At 32.8% G+C, this 19,612-nt stretch overlaps 1 protein-coding gene across 1 annotated transcript; it reads right to left on the bottom strand.

Annotated features, from left to right (window-relative positions):
- Window positions 1-10,478, bottom strand: LOC130642063 (uncharacterized). Its single transcript, XM_057449136.1, has 19 exons — window positions 10,169-10,478; window positions 9,611-9,886; window positions 9,062-9,160; window positions 7,869-8,010; window positions 7,096-7,331; window positions 6,925-7,014; window positions 6,385-6,705; window positions 5,787-5,924; window positions 5,388-5,573; window positions 4,827-5,050; window positions 4,005-4,201; window positions 3,495-3,769; window positions 3,036-3,276; window positions 2,624-2,751; window positions 2,244-2,489; window positions 1,999-2,113; window positions 1,856-1,882; window positions 1,609-1,773; window positions 1-1,128 (listed from the first exon to the last, which is right to left on the bottom strand). Exons 1-19 carry the CDS (start codon window positions 10,382-10,384, stop codon window positions 896-898), a joined length of 3,555 nt encoding a protein of 1,184 aa, XP_057305119.1. The 5' UTR covers window positions 10,385-10,478; the 3' UTR covers window positions 1-895.
- Between the last annotated feature and the right edge of the window lie 9,134 nt (window positions 10,479-19,612).

Genomic DNA, 19,612 nt, shown 5'->3' with positions numbered 1-19,612 from the left:
AACTGATATTTCACTTGCGTTACTTTGGTACACCTTGAGCGTATTTGATGTGTCACCCCCATTATGTCATTTGTGAGCTGTAGACAATACTGAGAAAAATTAAGAAACTCACTAATATGTAAAGTGATTCATGAACAGGGCTATGTGAAAATTTCTTAAATAAACACAAAGTCAAAGTAAATTTTAAATCAACGAAAGGTTTGTTTTCGCTTGCTGTGCTTTTTATAAGATTTTTTACCGGTTTTATTTATTTAACAGTTTTAACTGACTACGTCCAAACCGCAAGATCGAACCATACGAACAACATTTAAGACACTAAATGAAACAGTAATAAATGATGTTGTAGTTTCAAAGAGACCTAATTGTTTTATTTAATTACATAAAACTAGTCGTTAGCACGTGGAAAAATGCACGAAAATTCACCCTTCGTACATGCTTGCTGCATTGATGTATTGTACATCCTTTTTGTTATTTTTTGTCTGATTACATAAAAAAGAAAACTTCTACCTTCTTGTGATTTATGCCAAAAAATTAAGCAAAAATATCTGCCCCAAATTATTCGGTTCCTCAAGTTAACTTTTTAATTAATATTGGTTCCAAAACCTAAATTAAATCAATTTATTACAAAAATTATGAATAAGCTTACAATTCATTTTTTATTTTTGTATAATCCATTACATTAAATTTCGTTTCTCAAGTTTTCCGTGTTAAGAATAGGATGCTGCCGTTTTGTAAGACTATTAAAATCAAAATCAATAAACTCTAAGACATATGGTTTTCTTTTGTACACCAACTAATTTTACAAGACTTTTCTTACAAAATTCTTTTATTTTCATTGCATCGTCCACGCAGGAAGAAGTAACATTTTCTAGAACATATAGCAAAGTTTTTTAATTTACAATTGACGGATACAACTGCTGTTGCTTTCCTCAAATGTCAGACCGTCTGGACATTTTTGACATCCTATCTTTTTTCCATAATAGCAACTGACATAACGATGTGGATTCGTAGGATGTGCTATGTTACCGACAAGACTCGGCAACCGACTACAAACATCTGGACAAGACATTGCATCATCTCTCTTCCAGGTTTCAACATCATTATTGCCATGACCTCCGGAACAAGCATCTAAAAAAATATAGCTAGAGATCATTTTTTGCATCAAATAGAATTCTACCAATATATTATATATTGGGGCAGTGTATTATTTTACATATGTGGCAATTTAAAGGTATAAAAACTGTCATCAGGAAAAAAAATACAATTCACCAAAACTTATGTTAAATATATTGTTGTATATATTTTGTAAACTTTTTATAAACTAGTCAGTGGCCCGTTGAAAATTCACGGATTTGCCCGTTCTTTTCAAACCGCATAGCGTGCGTCTCGCTACTTTCGGTACCATTTTGCGTGACAGACGGACAGACGTATACGGGGTTATTATAGTGTAGATGTAATAAGTGCTTGTAATTCCCATATTAAATTTGCTTTTGTGAAAATCGCACCTGCAAACTGAACGTTTTTAGAAAGAAGGTTCCGTTATCACATAGTCACCACTTCTGTCAACATAATGAAATAAATATAAATAAATTTGTTACTTGTTCGCACCTGTTAGGCTGTAAAGACATTGGTTACATTTTTCCACAAAATGTAACGACGCTGGCCAACAAGTTCTGCAGTAGGGTATACCATTTGCACATGTTAAAAAGTAATGAGAACTTCCTGAGTACCTGTAGTTACCATTCCATTTGCCAGTACACAAACAGTTGGGACCTAAAGAGCATAACAAAAGAATATCAATAGAGTTCTTAATTTCTCAATAGTTGGTTTTGAAATTGCAAATTAATTTTCTTACATTTTGGTTGGGAACTGGAATCAAAGGCTGAAAAGATATAATTTTTATAAAGTTACAACACAAAATAATATAGAGTTAACAAGTCTAACATTTTGACGTTATTTAAATCTTGAGCAAAATTCAAAATGAGAATAAATACACACCATTTCTTATTGAAAAATGATGTTGATCAATCGAAGGAGCACATTGTTCAAATGAGCATGATGGACTGGATTCATTCTCTGCAAGACAGTATCCGTTTATTCTGCAAGTTGATCTCTAAAAAGATATATTTAAATTTTCTAACTAATTTTTATTTTAGCTATTGTTGCTAAGAGCAGGCAGAAGTATACTTTTCAATTGAGTGTAAGTAAAGATACTTAAAAACTTAAAATTTCATGTTTTTTACCTTTAGTTGACAAGCAGCGGAAGTTGCATTACATTCAATGCATTTTGAATCGTAAACCACAAAAGTCTTCTTTTTTGTGCTAAAATGTGTTCCGTCATTTGAGAGCTGTACGCGGAATTCATTTGAAGACCTACCAGTATTCTTTGAGGGGTCACCAACCAAAATAAGAGGAGGAGATGGAAGAGTGCAAAATACTTCAGCGAAAGAAACAACAACAGCTTCAGTGGTAATAGAAGTGTTCCCATTCTATAAAACAGATACAGACGCAGAGTAAATAAAACTAGTAGTAATATAAAAAGTACAGTATTATAAAAGAGTTGCGCAAATTTGATTTGCAGAGAAAACACTCCTTCATTAAAATTTACAAATGCTCATTCTACCTTTGGCGTAAACTTGCAAAATACAGGACTTGATGTTCTGATATTGCTTCCCACAACACTGACTGTTAAACAACTTTTGGTTCGTCCATCACAAACTTCAACACCAGCAACCACACTCGGGGGTTTATCTGAGGGTAAGGCAAAAAAGAAGAGATAAATAGTGATTTATTCACAACCAGTAGATCTAGTTACAAGGCGGTTTCAAGAGACTTTTAGTAATGTAATTTAATCGTACAATTCCTATATATTTTACTTTTCATGAAAGAAAGGGTGTTATGAGTGTGTTTTTAAAGACGTCTTGTGCAAGATGTTGGTAGTTTTTGAATTAGACAAGGCAAAACAAGACAAGACAAATGGAAAGATAAGATTATAACAGTATGAAATTGCATGGAAAATAATTCTTTCCACATACTTCTCTCTATAGAGCAATCTTCTCCTTCAAACCCAAAACTGCAGAAACAAGTACTATTTATACATTGTCCTTTTTCACTGCAGTCATTTGGACAAATGCTGTTACCAACAGTAGCTGGTGGTATCAATGTTCCATTGTTGTTCCTCACCCAATATTTATTAACACCCTTCAATATAGTTTCCGTACACGATGACGTCATCGAGTCAATGATGGATTGGATATAGTCGTAAGAATCTGAAATCTAAAGGGATGTTTTAATTGTTGGAGTTTTAAAGGAAAATTGTAACGGATTGAGGATGTCGTTCAGGATTTCAAATCGCAAATACTCCCAAATTCTTGCTAACTTTAGTACTATAGCACTTTGAGTTATGAATGATTCCTATACATATGTTGTAAAAAGCAACAAACTTTTAAGAAGCAATGCTAATTTTTCAATATCAATCTTCCAATTGAACTTACCTGTACATCTGATACACATTCCCTACGAAATGTGTTAATGTCAAAATCTGTACCCAGTGTTATAGAACACTCTTTTCCTGATGTTGAATTCAAAATGGCGTTGTTACAAAATGCTTTAACTTGCGCTTCTGTTTTTCCACTGCTTGTTGGCCATGTTTTGGGAACGAAAGGTCGATCTGGTGGATCGTACTCATATATGGTGTCGTCTCCCTCGTCGGGAACAACAATGACGTTTGATACTGCCCGACGCTTTCGGCGATCACAATCGGAGAACGCTGTAATGTAAAAAAAAATAATAATAAAGGCAAAGGAATAATAGGAAAGCATTAAATCAAATTGGCACTATAAACGTTAATATATTTTTGACCTGGTAAAAATAAATCTTTACGAAAATATTCACTTTAAGGTGGATCATAAATAATTGACCTAAATTTAGCACAAGTAGTAGCTTGTGGAATCTTAGCAGCTTAAAGTTCTAGACTGTAAATTGCAAAAACAGATGGGTCTTACCTGCAGAAACGATAGTTTTAAAATTCGTTGAAGGTGTAAACGTTGGTTTTATAGCTATCCTTTCAATTCCACAGCTAGGTGTCACAACACCACCTCTCTTATGACAGATGCATAAGTTTGTGTCATTTAATTGGGTTGGTCGATCACAGGTCTTGTTTCCGCTTCGTTTGAAGAATAAACTAGTTCTGTTCCTTAATCTGCAAAAACCAAAGCATATTAATGATAAACAAGATGAATTCTTACTTACTTTACATAATTACATATTAGCGCTACAAATTGTCTATATAATGGCGGAGGCAGCTTTGGTGAAAGAAATTTCAACAAAATCATCTGCCGATATCCTTATTCCTTAACGCTTTTGTTACATGGTATCATAAATCCAAAGTAAAAGTGAGAAACAATAATTGCGTATTTTAATTAGCTAAAGATATTTTAAAGCAAAAGGACGTATAGACGTACAGGGCGTATAAAACTCAATCGACGAATAGATGTGTTGGGTGTGTGCATAAAAGTTGTATAATTAGACGTCGTTACAGAGGAGGATTTGAAAAAGAGTCTATCTGCATCTATTTTTGCGTGCGGTTTTTTAACTTGGCATACAGACCCGGGCGTCAATTGGAGAGATTAAATTTATTATATAGTATTTTTGTTTTGGAAAAAGACGTTTATCAGTCACTTAAAATAGCCATTAATCTGAATTTTCATCTGAATACCTTCAGTAAATGCAATTACTATTCCTGCTGAACGCAACTGCGATTGAGAAAAACATCTCTGAAATTTTTTTTATAGATAGTGAATAAATTGATCAAAAAGACTTCTTACTTCCAGCTGTTAACAAAAACAGAGTTAGCAGGATACGTTTGTTGATAAACAGTTTTTTCTTTCGATGTCATATCGTTGTTTATGTTCCCATCAAATGTCCCACACAAGCCTTCAACCTCCTTATAGTATATAGAAGGTACTTGAACGTAGATATTGGCGAAAGATGGACGGTTTGTTCTTCGGTGAACTTGGAAAATAATTGATGTTCCAGATGAAAATTCGATCTGTAAAATATCCCAACAGTTACAAAATATGTGTTGTTGTTGAGGTTATATAAAATCTGTTCAATAACACATCTACTATACACCACAAAAAATCGTGAAATCGTGTTCTCTACCAAACTCTAAGGAAGGGTACTTAGAGTTTGGTGGAGAACACGATTTCACGATTTTTTCACAATTGCTCTTGACAAATTGTGTCATAATTCGATTAAGAAGTACAAATGAATTTGTTTCATCATGCCAATTGGTGAAAATGTTCTGAATTTGTAAAGAAATAATTTATTACAATTATATTAAATTCTAAGAAAAATATTAATGTTGGTGTTGGAAACAAACAAACCTGAAATCTAGTTGGATTAATTTCTTTTAACTTTGTTTCTGGAGACGGACGGTGCCCAGTTGGAAATCTAAATTTGGGTGCAACAGAATTGCACATATCAATTGCAACAATATCATCTTTCTCTTGGGCAGCTACAGCGCAGTTGCATGTCACTCCTTGTAAACAATCAAATGTTCTGATGTGGATCTAAAGCAACAAATATGTAGGTTTTAAAATTGCGGGTACATTCACTAAAGTAATCATAAAGGATTAAAATAACAAAAAGTTGTGTCATTAAATATGGAGTGTCTTTTCATTGTCACAATTTCTTTCAGCTGACGACCAATTACTGTCAGTGTGCAGATAAGTAATAAGGGAAATCCTACCAGGTTTGTAATTTCTATTCTTAACTATTCTTACCTTAAAGTTATTTTTACGACTTTGGGCTAACACGAAATCTCCAATGTTAAAAAAGGAATACCATTGCCTATCATACGTGCGAATGTAGGGGTCACCAGAAGATGAGCATGAAGCTGTTGTAACGCTTTGTGTTGTAACCTAAGTAAATTAGGTAATATGGAGATGTGTGACACTTTGCACGTTGAAGTATAATACATTTACGTTAAATCAGTGATAATGAAGCAGTGGCTATTACACATTCACGCGACGTAAAAACTCAACAGAACATAACGCAAAAACAAGTGTAATATGGACAGAATTTGTATCCTTTAATTAAGTGTACTTAAATTAAAACAAAATAAGACAAAATATAAACATAATTACCAATTACCTTTTTGTTTATAGTAAATAGAAAAAATAATGAAAAAAAGTAAGTCTAGAGACGATGCTCTATTTTGGTTTATCAGGAGGTTAAACCTTGCGAAGCTGGTGCTTATGAAAATAAAATTTCCTAGATTTTCCTTTTTTTATTTCCTAAATCTCCGCATCTTTATGACTGCACTGAAAATATGAATAAGTACAAAACAAAAATAATAAAGCAAGCAAAAAGAAACCTTACTTTGATTGGCTGAGAAGGTGCATGATTATGCCAATCAAACATGTTGGTTGGTTTACTAACAACTGGTGTAATTGTAACAGTAGTTTTACCAACATCAATGAAATCTTGAGTGGGATATATGAACAATTCTTGCATACTTGGTGAATTTGGTTTAAAGGACAGCATGCACGTGCTAAGTTGGACATCTAGTCCTTGATATGGGAATGAAATGGTCACTTCACAGTTCGTGCTACCATCAGCGCATATAATTGGAATAGTGGAAGTCACTTTTACTTTTGCAGCTTCTGAACTTTCAGTTATTGCGAATTCTCGAGGTTCAACCTGTAATAAAAAATGTTTTTTACCCTTACGCTGACCAAGGTCTTTGATTTGGCATAATTCATACAAAGGAACTTGCATTTAGGTGCACCTAAAAGTGCCAATAATGTCTCTTTGCCAACCATCTACACTTCGGAATATATTTTCAAGATTTAAATAATTTTAAAGCCCATAAAAATAGCTAACAAGTATTGAGGATTTGCCATAAAGATGGGAGCTTACCTTAATTCCAGCAAAGAACTTGTTACTCTCAAAAAAGCGACTTTTCGTATTAGATGTATTTGTATACCATGTTCGAACTTTGCAAGATATCTAGGAAATAAATTTTAATTTAATATTTAATGCTTGTGTTTATTTTGTTTTAATTCTATTGCTCTATAAACTGTTACTTACTTCTGCTCCAAGTTGGTATAAACTTTGAAACACGTTTTCATTCATCAACAAAGATGTTTTCGAGTCATCGGAGAGAATTTCAGTTTTGTTGATTTTTGTATTCCCGTTGTACCACGTGATTTCATAAACACCTCTAGGATCAAGCATATCGTCATCAAGAGTGCAATTGAAAACTAAGCGATGATCTTGGGTAGTCGCTTTAACGACAGGATAACGATGAATTCTTGGGAAATTACCTGAAAGAAATAATTAAGTTTTTTACTTTTTGATGTTGTGGTGCATACTCAATTTCTGCTATTCACATCACGTGACATGACTTCATTGTTTTTATACCTTTACGAACTTTATTGTTTTGCTATGTATGCAACTTGGTACGTAGATTTCAATTACTTTTCTGGCAGCTCTTATGTTTTTATTTTTGTGTAGCAATGTTTTTCTTTTATTTTTATATTCACGTAAGCTTTAAAGTTACCATTTGCTATTGGTAATTAAAATCTCACCTTCAGGTTGTATCACGCTGTATTTTTATTTGTATATTAGTGTTTTCTTCGGGGGACTAGTTATGTTATTGACTACAGCTCGTTTAATCATATGCTTCCGCTTCTAACTATTATTACTGTGTGGATAATTTAAAATGCATTGATTTTTTAATAGATCATATTTTGCTTCCAAGAGTCACTAGCGCTTAACTTCTGAGCCTATGTGTCCTCCATTGTAAGAATTTTCTGCCATTCTAAAATCTTGTTACTAACTTTAATAGACAAATATCTTACCTCCAGGTTCTCCCACTCTATATATCCACATTCCGTTCACACCTACATTTGATGTATCTACTAATTTGCTCACATTTGCCATGCGGTGCAATGGATGTCTGAAAAAATTTGATTTTGTCCTTTCTCCATCATTCCAGCCGACCTAATACAAGGATTTCATTGCTTAAAAAATTTAAAACAAGTTAAAGGTATTGTACCTGGCTTTCTTATCTCAGAAAATTAAGGAACTGCTAATATGGTTGCTTTGATATTTTTAAGAGTTTATTTAACCAACACTGCAAATCTTTTATTAAAATTGGCACGCTGTAGAAGTTTGCATTAAAAGAGGGCTGAAGTAAAATATATATAAACTAGTCGGTGACCCGTGGAAAAATCAATGGGTTCGCTTGTCCTTTTTATAGAGCATTGCGTGCGTCTCGCTAATTGCGGTACCATTTCGCGTGACAGACAGACACATGTATACGGGTATTATAATATGGATATAGTGACATAATTTGCATGCTTTCCCTTACACTCATACATAAATAAACCTTGTCAGGTTAACATTTAGAGGCCTGTTCTATTTATAATTAATTCAATATTATATTCAGTCATTCATTCAACTTAAAGATCAAACTTCATGCTCAACAAAGGATATTGTTGTAGCTCACGCTGCATATTAGGGGCAAACATTGCGTTCGTGTGACCGAACACAAGCTTAGGGCGGTTATAATCAATGCATTTGAATTCTCCACAGTAACAATAACTGATTATTCAAAATTGTCTATTTATACTTAAAAAAAACTTCCTCTTTGGCAGCTCATGTAGTGATTAAATCACATTAATTAGGAAATTTATAGTTGCGAAAATCAAAAGATTTATAGTTGCGAAAATCAAAAGTTGCTGCCTGGTGTAGTTTCGTTGTATTTTCTTCCTTTCAAACGAATAAAACTTAAGAGTGTATTGCATCTTCAAATTAAAAAAAATTAATATCTGCCTATCTATCTATACTTGGTGAATGATCTCTATATTATTAATAACAGTATTTCGTCTGTGAGTCTCCACCAAAAACGCGATATATAAAGGACAGGCGACCCTGTGTATTTTTTCACGGGCTAACAGCTAGTTGTAGAATATTTTGTACATGCAAGAATCTTTTAGTTGGGGCAACATTTCGATAGCTGCTTAGTCGATAAAAAAAATTTCCGGCTTACTGATGTCACTTTGGATAAATTTTCCAATTGATTGTAAAGAAAGAATGCATAAGTTTCTGTTGCGTCACATGCCAATGCAAGTTGGAAAGTCACTTTTGCCTTGAAGAAAGTAAATAGAACATAAACAGTCTAACAAATATATTGCAATGAAACAAAGCCAAATGAAGTATTATTCATATTCAAGGGGAGAGGGAGCATATTCAAGCGGTTATTCATAGTAAACTATAAAAAATGAACCTATTATTTATAGCAAGCAAAAGGTAACATGCGCAATTACACTTCTTAGATTCTCACGAAACTTCTCACTTATTCAAGTCTTTTTTGAGCATTTTGCCGATACCAAACTTAATCAAGCCCCTTGTTGCCTCTTTCATCCTACTATATACTTTTGTTCTATGAAAGGGGGAGAGAAGGGGCAAATATTCAAAGGGGTGGGATATTCGACTAAATCTTTAGATGGTATTCCAGGAATCCACGTTAAAATTGTGTTTGATGGTAGTTTCTAACTAAATAATAATATGAAAGTAAAATAAACGTAAATGAACTTACTCGTCTGTTACTATAAATATTTGTTTTGAACCATGTAACAACAAGCACGAAATGTGGTTGAAACGCTATTCCTCTTCTTTGTAAGATTTCTCGTGAAGCTTTCTCCAGAGCTGGTCCTGTTTTATGTACCTGATAGTATAACTTTCCAGATGTTTCTATGAACTTGAGGTCATTCCAAAATGGCGCAATCATGGCAACACCGTTGAGAGGAAAATCCTGTGACGTCCATCGATTAAACACTGTTTTTCCAAATGCAACATAGCCATTTGTGGAGATCTAAATAAGAACGTTGTAAGGTGTATATTATGCAGGAGTTAGATATGTTGAAAGTGAAAAGAAAAAAGGGGGTAATGGCAAGCAGCAGATTTTTTTGTCTACAAAGCTGATACTTAAACTTCGTCTTATTTTGTTTATATTCTCTTTAGAAAAACAAATTAATTGCCATTGAAGTATCGATACCTAAATATTAATTAATATTCCACCTTCTTACATCCAACCTACTTTCAAAAGTGGGTTAAAGGACCAAAAACTCATTACATAATTAGTTAGCCCTCTTACCTGAACATCGGTGTTCTCAGTTCTGTTAAAAAACGGAATGTGAAGTGTTGTAATTTGATAAACGCCGTCATCATTTGGAACTTTTTGCGTGTTATTTTCTTTATCAATTATTACGAAATCACCTGCTCCAAATGGAAAGAAATCGGAAACTGGAAGAGTCGACACTGTCAAAAATACTGCTGATAAAAGTAAAAACTTGATTGAAAAATCCGCCATGGTGAATTTTTCTTTACTGCCTCTTCGGTTTGCAGCCGATTAAGATGGTTATAGATGTCAGTGGTTTATATAGCTAGTAAAAGCGGAATATTTTTCCAGAGATATTAAAGTGCAATAGTGAATGGATCTGATTATTTTTTAATTGGGACGATAATAATATGAAACTAATTGGATTGCTATTGACGAGCACCTAATTTTTACGTTAATGTCCATCAATTTATTATTTCGACGTCAAAAGTTCTGCAATACAATCTCCATCATTTTTGCTTTCAGTTTTCACAAGAACACTGTATCTGTTTTTAAAATAGCTTTTTTAAATGGAATATACATTTTATATAGACCATATGAACTTCAAAGATGTGTACAAAGTTGCGTATCTTGATGTTGTTGCGTGGTTATAACTCTTGACCTGTACGCTATTATAAATAAACTTCTGCAAATAAATCAGCCAAACTTTTCTCGGCTTTCATTTTCTGTTGGTCTAAATTTTTAGAATAATTTGAATAATTATGGAATAAAACCTTTCTCGGGTTTTGAAAATAGGAAGGAAATTCCATTATGACCCTAAACGTTCCTGGGCTCAAATCTTCTCATTCTTTAAGTTTCTGTTACTTTTTTTGAGCTAAGGTTTATTTTTTTACCATTTCAATTGTCTTTTATGCAACTCACTAATTAGAAATAATATTAACCCCCATTTCGCTACCTGTAAATTATACTTGCAGTTTTCAAATGCCATGTCTTCCTTCACGATTTGTATGACATAAACGTATTAAAATAATTAAACTGTGGTATTTCTTCATTCTTTTAACTTTCGTGTGGTTAAGTTTCTGGTGTCAATACAACTGTTAGTTGTATTTCTGCCGGAAGTTTTTTGAGTGCCAACTCAATGTATTAAACAGAACAGAAATAATAAATGGAAGTAGTTGGCTTTATTGCACCGATTTAATCAGAGTGAGTTCGGTAGTTTATATTGGTAATGCCAGATTGCTGCAAAAGGTTTTTAGTAAATCGAACTCTCATAATTGAACCTAGACAACCATGTGGGCTGAAAACTTGTCTAATACATCAATCCCTCACTTTTGTAGAGGACATTGTTTTCAATCAATACAATGTGAATCGATCAAGGTGTAAATTTGTGACTTCCATACTAAAAGCAAATATCCACAACATCACCAGTTGCACTCCTACAAAATATTTTAAACCAATCGATAAGAATTTTACTGTATCCGTCAGCTGCAGCATTCAAATTGTTTTGAAGTTGTAGTCAATGGACAAAGAGAAATTATGCCATGAAATGATTTATAAAAATCTATTCATGTGATATAAAATATAATTTTACTTAGTGAAACAGGTTTTTGCTACAAAGTTTTTGGTAGAATCTGCAAAATTTTCCTTTAAATAAAGAAGTTTATATGGCCATAACATGTTCATTAGAATTCATCCGTTCCGAGGATATCGGGTCACCTAAATTTTTAGAGACTTTTTCACAGCATTTAAGTATTAACAACTTAAAAATTTGTATTGTCCGAAAATGTATCAAACAGGTGAACACGACTGAGGGCATTTTCTTTCACGGTATACAAAATGTTATATTTAATGATGTGCTATTATAACCACAAATTGCGATGTTTGGTTCGATCAGAAAATGACAGCGTTTATAGCAAAGTGGTTTCGGACAGCCTTTTTTTAAATGCTTAAAATGATGTTCACATCAAGAACAATGTCCACGAATTCTCATAAAGTCTCGTTATAAAATTTACAGATTGTCAAAAATATTCTACACGTAGCAAAAGCTACTTGTTAAACTTTAAAAAAGTGAATTTTTTTTATAACTTTTTTTAATCGTCTGTGATATACACAATAAAAAAAAACAGGTTATGAGTTGTAAAACAAATCTTTGTTTTAAAATAGCTGAAACATTAGACGAAGGAGTTCTTGTCATAAGTAAAAACGTAAAAAGCATCTTTCCTTAGAAAGCAACCTTTTTCCATATAAAATCAAGCATTTTTTTTTACCCATCCAATTCTGAGTCTTCCAAGATGATTCAACTTTTTGCAGTCCACTCAGTTATGAAAGAAACGCCTGTGAGTCCAATGAGATATCGGACTGGTAGCCTTTCGGTTTTGGGTTCAAGTCGCCGTTGAGTCATACCAGAGACCATAAACGTGTGAATCGATTCTTCCTGTTTAACGTTCAGTATGAAAATAGAATTGATATTTCAGGCGGTTGTCTAGTTGAGCGATTCCTGTGCTAGCACGACTTTTGTGACTCAAATAGGTACCAAATTGATACCAGTACCAATAGGAAATGAGGACGCAAACCTGGATAAATAATGTTAATAATATTAATAATAGCAAATCATTATCTATTGACATAAAATATAAATAAAACTTTAATATACGGCTTTACACATTTAAAATCAAAAGATCGAAAACGTTTTGTTAGAGCATCATGTATAAGAAAAAAACAAATAGGCGAATGAACGAATGGAGAATGAACATACAATCAAAACAACATAGGGGGGAACTGCGTAGCCCGGCAAATTCAGCAAACTGACTTTTGCCTTAGAAAACTGCAAATCGTCCTGACCGTGTCTTGTTTATTGATACACCATCTCTATTTGTCTTTAAATAACTGATTCTTGTATAGTGTTACTATGTTTAGACATTATTTAGGCTTGGGACCTTAGAAAGCTGCTCAAAAATTAAATGGTTATGTCAGAAACTTTGTTGTTTTAATCCACATGAAACTCTTCGTGTTATAAGCTTATTTATGATGAAAATGCCAACGATGGTTAAATCAAATGAAAAATCATTTGAAAATATCAAAAAAAGAAGAAGAAAATTTTTCAAAGAGAAACAGTCATATTATCTTACAATTAGAAATTAAAAAAGATTGTAAAAGTACTTCCGCAAGTTGCAAGCAAAACTTACTCATTCAAGAACCATAGACAGTCAAGAACAGTCATTCTAGTAACTGGTCTTTTTCCTGTAGAAATTTTTCGGTTCCTTGGTTTACTTTGCGTAGAAAACGTGTTTCACAATTTACCAAAGCTCGCAGAGCTCAATTACTTCCAAAAACCAAAAACAGAACAAAAACCTAGACATGATGTGAAAGACCAAGTACTTGTATCTTTGCGCTTCCATTGCTATATCTAATACATTGTATCGCAGCATATTTAAAACAAGTCGGTACCCTGTGGATAAATTCACAAGCTACGATATATGCCGATTTTTGACTATATATATATCGCATTTCGTTTTTACGTAGCACGTACATTTCTCATATGGTTTATATTACAAAGGTGTAGCTATCTAACGTCATTTGGCTGCTTTTATTTTCTAGTGATATGTAGCAAAGTGTCAATATGCACAAACCCAGAACAAAAGTGAAATAATGTTAGCTGGGATAAAAAACTCTTATACCAAACCGATTAAAAACATCAAAAAAATAGTATAATAAATAAGGCTAGCTAGCTACCAATAGCTGGTTTAAGGATGCTCCCACAATATTCATGTTTGTAGCCAAAAATTCTAAAATTGTTTTGTTTGAATGTAACAATATTTATCTTAATATATTATAGATAACAAATGTTACAAAAATAAAAAGGTCAGAAAACGACTTACAAATCTCAACTATCGCACCACTTCCAAATCAAAATGACCTTCGTCAACGTTGTCCGAAATTTGAATTAGTTTTTCAGACTTCATGATTGCTCTACATACTACGTGCGAGCGGCAAAACAGAATCAGTGAAAATCGGTCACTGCGAAGATTTTAAAATAAACCTTCCGCGCAACCCTTTTAAACAGACAGACAGAATAACGGTTATTAATACAGAAAATAAAGCCGATAACACGATGTAAAAACGCCTGATTAAACCACAAGTGACTGTGTAATGCTACATTGAATGCCAAGTTGAAAGCCTAATAAAGCTTTAGTATTAACCCTATGATGACTGTTTATGAGGGTAATACCGAAGAATATTGACGTCAAAGTATTGCCGGAGGTTGCGAGGGCAATACGTAACAGAGGTCAATATTCGAAGGTATTGCCCGAAAAAAACAGTTATTATATGGATTATTATGCAGGTATTGCATTTTACGACAAAAAATAATCCACTATAAGCAGGTGTAGAAACCATGTCTTTATAGAAACTATTCCCATGTGGAACGTACATTCGAACTAAAAATGCATTTTTTTAAATCGAATGAATGGTGTAAACAACTTTTTTAAAGTTAGCTATAACGTTTAAAACTATCATCTTCCAAAATTACTCTTCGTCGTTTGCGAGGCAAAAAAAATAAGAAATGGACCAAAGTTTATGTTAAATGTATAGTTATTTATCGAAGCTCCTTGAAAAGTAGGTGTATGTGTTACAAATAAAAGTAACTTTCACTTTTGTTTCGCGTTTTGTTTACTTTTTTCCGTGTTTATTTACATTTAATGCTACCATATTTAAACTTTAAACACGGGTGCTATAGTAGCGGGCAATACCATGGAATTTTGCCCGCTATGACGTAAGTTCTAACCAATCACATTGCGCGATTTTCGAAAATATCGATGCCGCCCTTTTACTGGGGTAAAAAAGGTATATAATTAAGTAAATCATGTAAAGCGCACAAACGAATAAAGTGTTTCGGGTGTAACATATTTTTAAAAAAAATTATTTTTGCAATTTTTGCTGAAAAAAACCACAGTTTACAACCTGTTGTTACCCAGGTGTAACAAAGTTGCCAGCCAGCTTTTTTTATTTTGCAGAAAAAGTTTCTGTAAAAGTACACTTAGTGCAGGTAAACCGTCTCGCCCACCCGTATATAAACGTAATATTCTTTTTCCAAAAAGCGTTATCATAACTTCAATTTCAATAGAAACACAGAAAACAGCCCGTCTTTTCCCCGTCTAGCTAAAACAATCACTCGGCAATTTTAATTTGCAGAAGTCTTCGCTAAAGTAGCCTATCGTTACAATTATTTATTGTGGGCAATCGTACCCAATCCACTATCTTTCACGATTGTAATTGTCAAATCGGAATTGAGATGTAAAAGCCAATATGCTTCTAAGATTGTTTAGAAAAATAATAAGGTCAATTTTAAAAAAAGTGAATAGCTTTTGCCAAAATTTGTTCTTATATAAAACTTAACAGTAAGATCAAACAAAATTTACGAAGAAATAAATTCAAATTTATACCAAGTAAAAATAAAACCTCTTTGTATTATAAATCGATTTAAGAAATATTCGACAACAAAAAATACGCTTACAAAAACTTTTTAAAGTTTTTCCTTCGTCTAATCATGAAAATGTTCTTGTTAATTTCTTTAAAAAGGCGCAAATAAATAAAACTTTTTTAAACGAAATAGACAACGCAATATTAATTAACTGTGACTTTGTCCGTGCACGTATTTATACCATAAAAAATGCTTTGAAGGAACAATAAAAATTAATCACCCATGACTTTTGTATAGAAAATTTTATAAATGAAACAAAGACCTCGCCAAATTAACCATCTTCATGGACCGGGAGAATTTTTGCGTATAAAAAAGATCATAATGGCGGTTTGTTGTGCTTTTAAAACGAAGCAGACCTCACAAATGAAATTAAACACAGAGGAGCATCCAGCTGATAATATATTACTGTAACATTTACTTACACAATTATAGTTGAAGTCACTGACCAGACCAAGTAAACAAAATAAAACTGTAAAAATATAAATATATAAAATTAAAAAAATGTAAATCAAGATTGCTTCCAAGTTTCTTCTTACTTCATTATAAAGTAGAGTATGGAAGACCTCCTGAAAAAAACACTTGAGGAATGTACATGCATAATCGAAAATGTAACCAACCAGGACATTCTGAAAGACGGCACATGTCTCTGTGCTTGTTACGTTACCATGAAAATTGTTACTATAATAGGTTCTACTTTTGCTGCAATATCCCTCACCACACGTTCTTTAGCATACAAATAAATACAAATAAATCTTTATTCGCCGCTGCATTATTTTAGGTATTATAGTTATATGGTTGCTGAAAGCAAATACAAAATTATGTCCAGAAACGCTTAAAACGACATCCTTTTTCTGATAATCTCATATGACTAACCAGACCAATAACAGTTATCTGTAAAGATGTATTGCTTTTGACTTTAGTTTTTATTGTGGACCAGTAAAAAATGCACTTATAATATTACTATTACTGCCAATATCTTGGTGTAAGACTAAGACAAAAGTGCAAATGATTTCCAAAACCTAATCTTTTAGGGGTTAAACCCCAAAGCAAAGAGTTCCGACGTATCGATTTAGCACGCCATTTAAATAGACTTTCCAGTTCGCTAACTGCCCAAGACTGTGTTTTAAATAAGTGGAACTTTTACCAACTAGGACCAAATTCCTGGTATCTTGAACTTCCTTAAATGGAATATCAATGCAATGGATTCCCGTAAAGGATCACAAAAAATGAGTAAAACTAAATTAATCATATTCGAATGATAAAAATCGCATAAAAAAACACAGTGCTGACTATCGTAGCAGATTAGGATAACCCTATCTTACTTCATCCGTCGCGGTTGAATACAAGCGGCTGCGTATCAAAACTAGCGGTCCGAGTTAAAGGGATGTCAGAAGTTGGTAAAACCGAAAAATATATTGAAAATTAATCACCGAAAAATATATAATACTAAAAGAAGTTTAAAATATTGATGAGTGGGACATTCAGTTAAACTAGACATTTACTAAACGAATTTTTAAGTCCAGAGAGTGTGCCACTTAACCTATTCGATACGTGGTTTTGAAAACATATTATAATCGGGAAGGTAAACTCCGCCCACAACCCTCTTACCCCACTCCCACAATAACTTTTGATAGACTTGTCCGAATTGAATCAAATTTGGCTCAATTATAGTACGTCTTATAAGGAACAAAATGGCAGTAATAAATTTTTGGTTATGTCAGCACTTTTTCCGTGACGTCATTTGAAGCTTCAAATTCTTTTAAAATACCACAATCTGCTTAAAATAAGTAATAAGTGACATAAATATGCAGTGTAGGAAAAAGTGATATTAAAAAAACCGTACCGTTCAGTCCTGATTGCATTTCACTACAGTTTGAGGGCAACGCTAGTCATGCTCTAAACTTGCTGTGGAGAACTTCAATTGGGAATTATTTATATTTCTAGCCCATCAATTCAACCTGATAATGATCAGTTTTGCAATTAAATTGCACCTCCACCTACTTACTTAACTGTCCACGAAGCGAATTGTGAATGGTGACTTTGACTGCGAAAAACAATTCTGGTTTCCACAAAAAATAAAAGTCGTGCATTTAAAATATAGAATGTGAACACTCTTTTAAGAACTATAACGATAAAAAATTATTTTGAAACAAATGATTACATTATTACTTCTTAAAGAAGAACCGTCTCTACTTTCCAGCAAAGCGAATTCTTTGAAGTACAATCCAAACAAACGAAGCGCATTTTTGATACATTTCAACAGCAAATTCGCTATCCAATTCGACCTAAAATGTTTACTCAAAAAGTGTTCCTTGCCACACTATAATTTGTCAGGGAGCTAGTAATTAGTTGTGTTTTTTGAAGTGCAAAGTGAAATTATTTGCGTTTGCATACTGCTGTGACATATCATCTAACAGGACTTTAATCATTTAATGCGCTAAAATCAAAATTTAAAAAAAAAACTGGTTACGGGACCACAGCACTTTATATTTTCAGAAATGGACTGCACTACTCTATCACATTCTGCTTCGAAATTTTAAATTGACCGACTCAGATTTTGTATTGTTTGGGACCTGTACAGAGAATGGTTGTAATGTTCATCTTACAGTTTCTTTAAACTTTGGTAAATTAAAAATGGGAAACAACATTTAAAACAATTTCTCTGATTGGAATATTAAGTCAAGATGCTATTTGAGACTAAATGCTTTATTCTGTCCAAAGAGATTGCATTTAGGAAAGCACGGTGCTCAGATGATTTAATTTAAATTATGCTGGTAAACATAAGAATAAATAATAAATATATCTGGCCTAAATTCGCCAAGTTATGCAAAATATTTAAAAGTCAGTCATCTGCAAAAATCTATTTTCCAAAAATTTCCATTTCTTTGTACATAACAAGTGCTACCGCTAAAATTTCCAATTCACAAATATACTTCATTTACTATTCTTTTTGTTCAATTTTTAAAGTAACTTTTTTTCTAAACACAACTAACTTAATGATTTTTTTTATACTGGGTTGCCAATAGAGTTAAGTTTGAAGAGATTTGGGCCCTTTGATTAAATGACTGTACTTTAATAAAAGAAATTGAGAAAAATTGCTGTGGCATTTTTAGGCATTTTGAGAATAAAGACTTGTGACAGGCTATACTAAATTTGCAGGCATCTAAAAAGAAAAATGTTAAAAATGTGCTTTTAGAGAAGATTAAAAAATTAAGGAAAATTGAGGATTCCAGCAAGCCTGTTTTTTCATCCGCAAAAATTAATTTGGCAAATTTTGGACATCCTGTCATCGGCAAAATGAAGTATGAGGACCACTCTTGCAAAATTAAGTTCCGCAAAAACATCTTTTGCAAAACAATAGTGAATGTGTAACATATCTTAGGTCTGTTTTCCGGCTTTTCAGGTGACAAAAACTGGGTTTTTAGGTGTACAGTACCTATATAATCAGAATATGAAAAAAATGTCTACATCTTGTCAAGATCAACCTGCATTCTTCTCTCGCAACTATTATATCTTGTTTTTATTGCTTTTAATTATATTTGAATCTTTGCGATTAGAATTTAGTCACATGTGTGATTGACTTTTTTTAAATTCTTTTAAAACAAAGTCTTGCTTTCTCATGAAGACAAGGCTTGCGAAAAGAGAAGCGAGTTATGGGACTCAAGCATTGCTGTGTTTTTATGGCAATTTAGGTGGTATGGTGTAAGCAATGTGACAACTAAAACAACATTTCGATCCTAGACGAGCAGTGGAATATCTACTTACTTGCTTTATTAAGGTCTTTTTTAAAAATATTATTAAGAGATTATGAAAAATACACAAGTCAGTTTGTATGTCTCTTCTTAAAAGTTATAATAAACTTGCTTAATTTTCTTTTGTAGAACTGCGTATTTTTAGCAAGCCTCAACTTAAATTTTTAAATAATCTAGGTTCTTATTAAAGCGTGTAAAAAATGTATTTATAATGTACAATGGACTCTCTCCATCTTGAAAACTCTCTCG

This window comes from Hydractinia symbiolongicarpus, chromosome 1 (assembly GCF_029227915.1).
Source record: "Hydractinia symbiolongicarpus strain clone_291-10 chromosome 1, HSymV2.1, whole genome shotgun sequence".
Taxonomy (NCBI): domain Eukaryota; kingdom Metazoa; phylum Cnidaria; class Hydrozoa; order Anthoathecata; family Hydractiniidae; genus Hydractinia; species Hydractinia symbiolongicarpus.
Note: the sequence above shows the minus strand (reverse complement) of the source record. Positions and strands in the feature narration are given on the sequence as shown.

Bases quoted from the DNA above. Each gene is read 5' to 3' on its own strand.
- LOC130642063 (XM_057449136.1), bottom strand. From the start codon at position 10,384: ATGGCGGATTTTTCAATCAAGTTTTTACTTTTATCAGCAGTATTTTTG. The intron at 4,202-4,826 runs GTAAGAAGTCTT...TGGTTTTTGCAG, and splicing joins GTTTTTGTTAACAGCTGGAA to ATTAAGGAACAGAACTAGTT. The intron at 1,774-1,855 runs GTAAGAAAATTA...TATGCTCTTTAG, and splicing joins TTCCAGTTCCCAACCAAAAT to GTCCCAACTGTTTGTGTACT.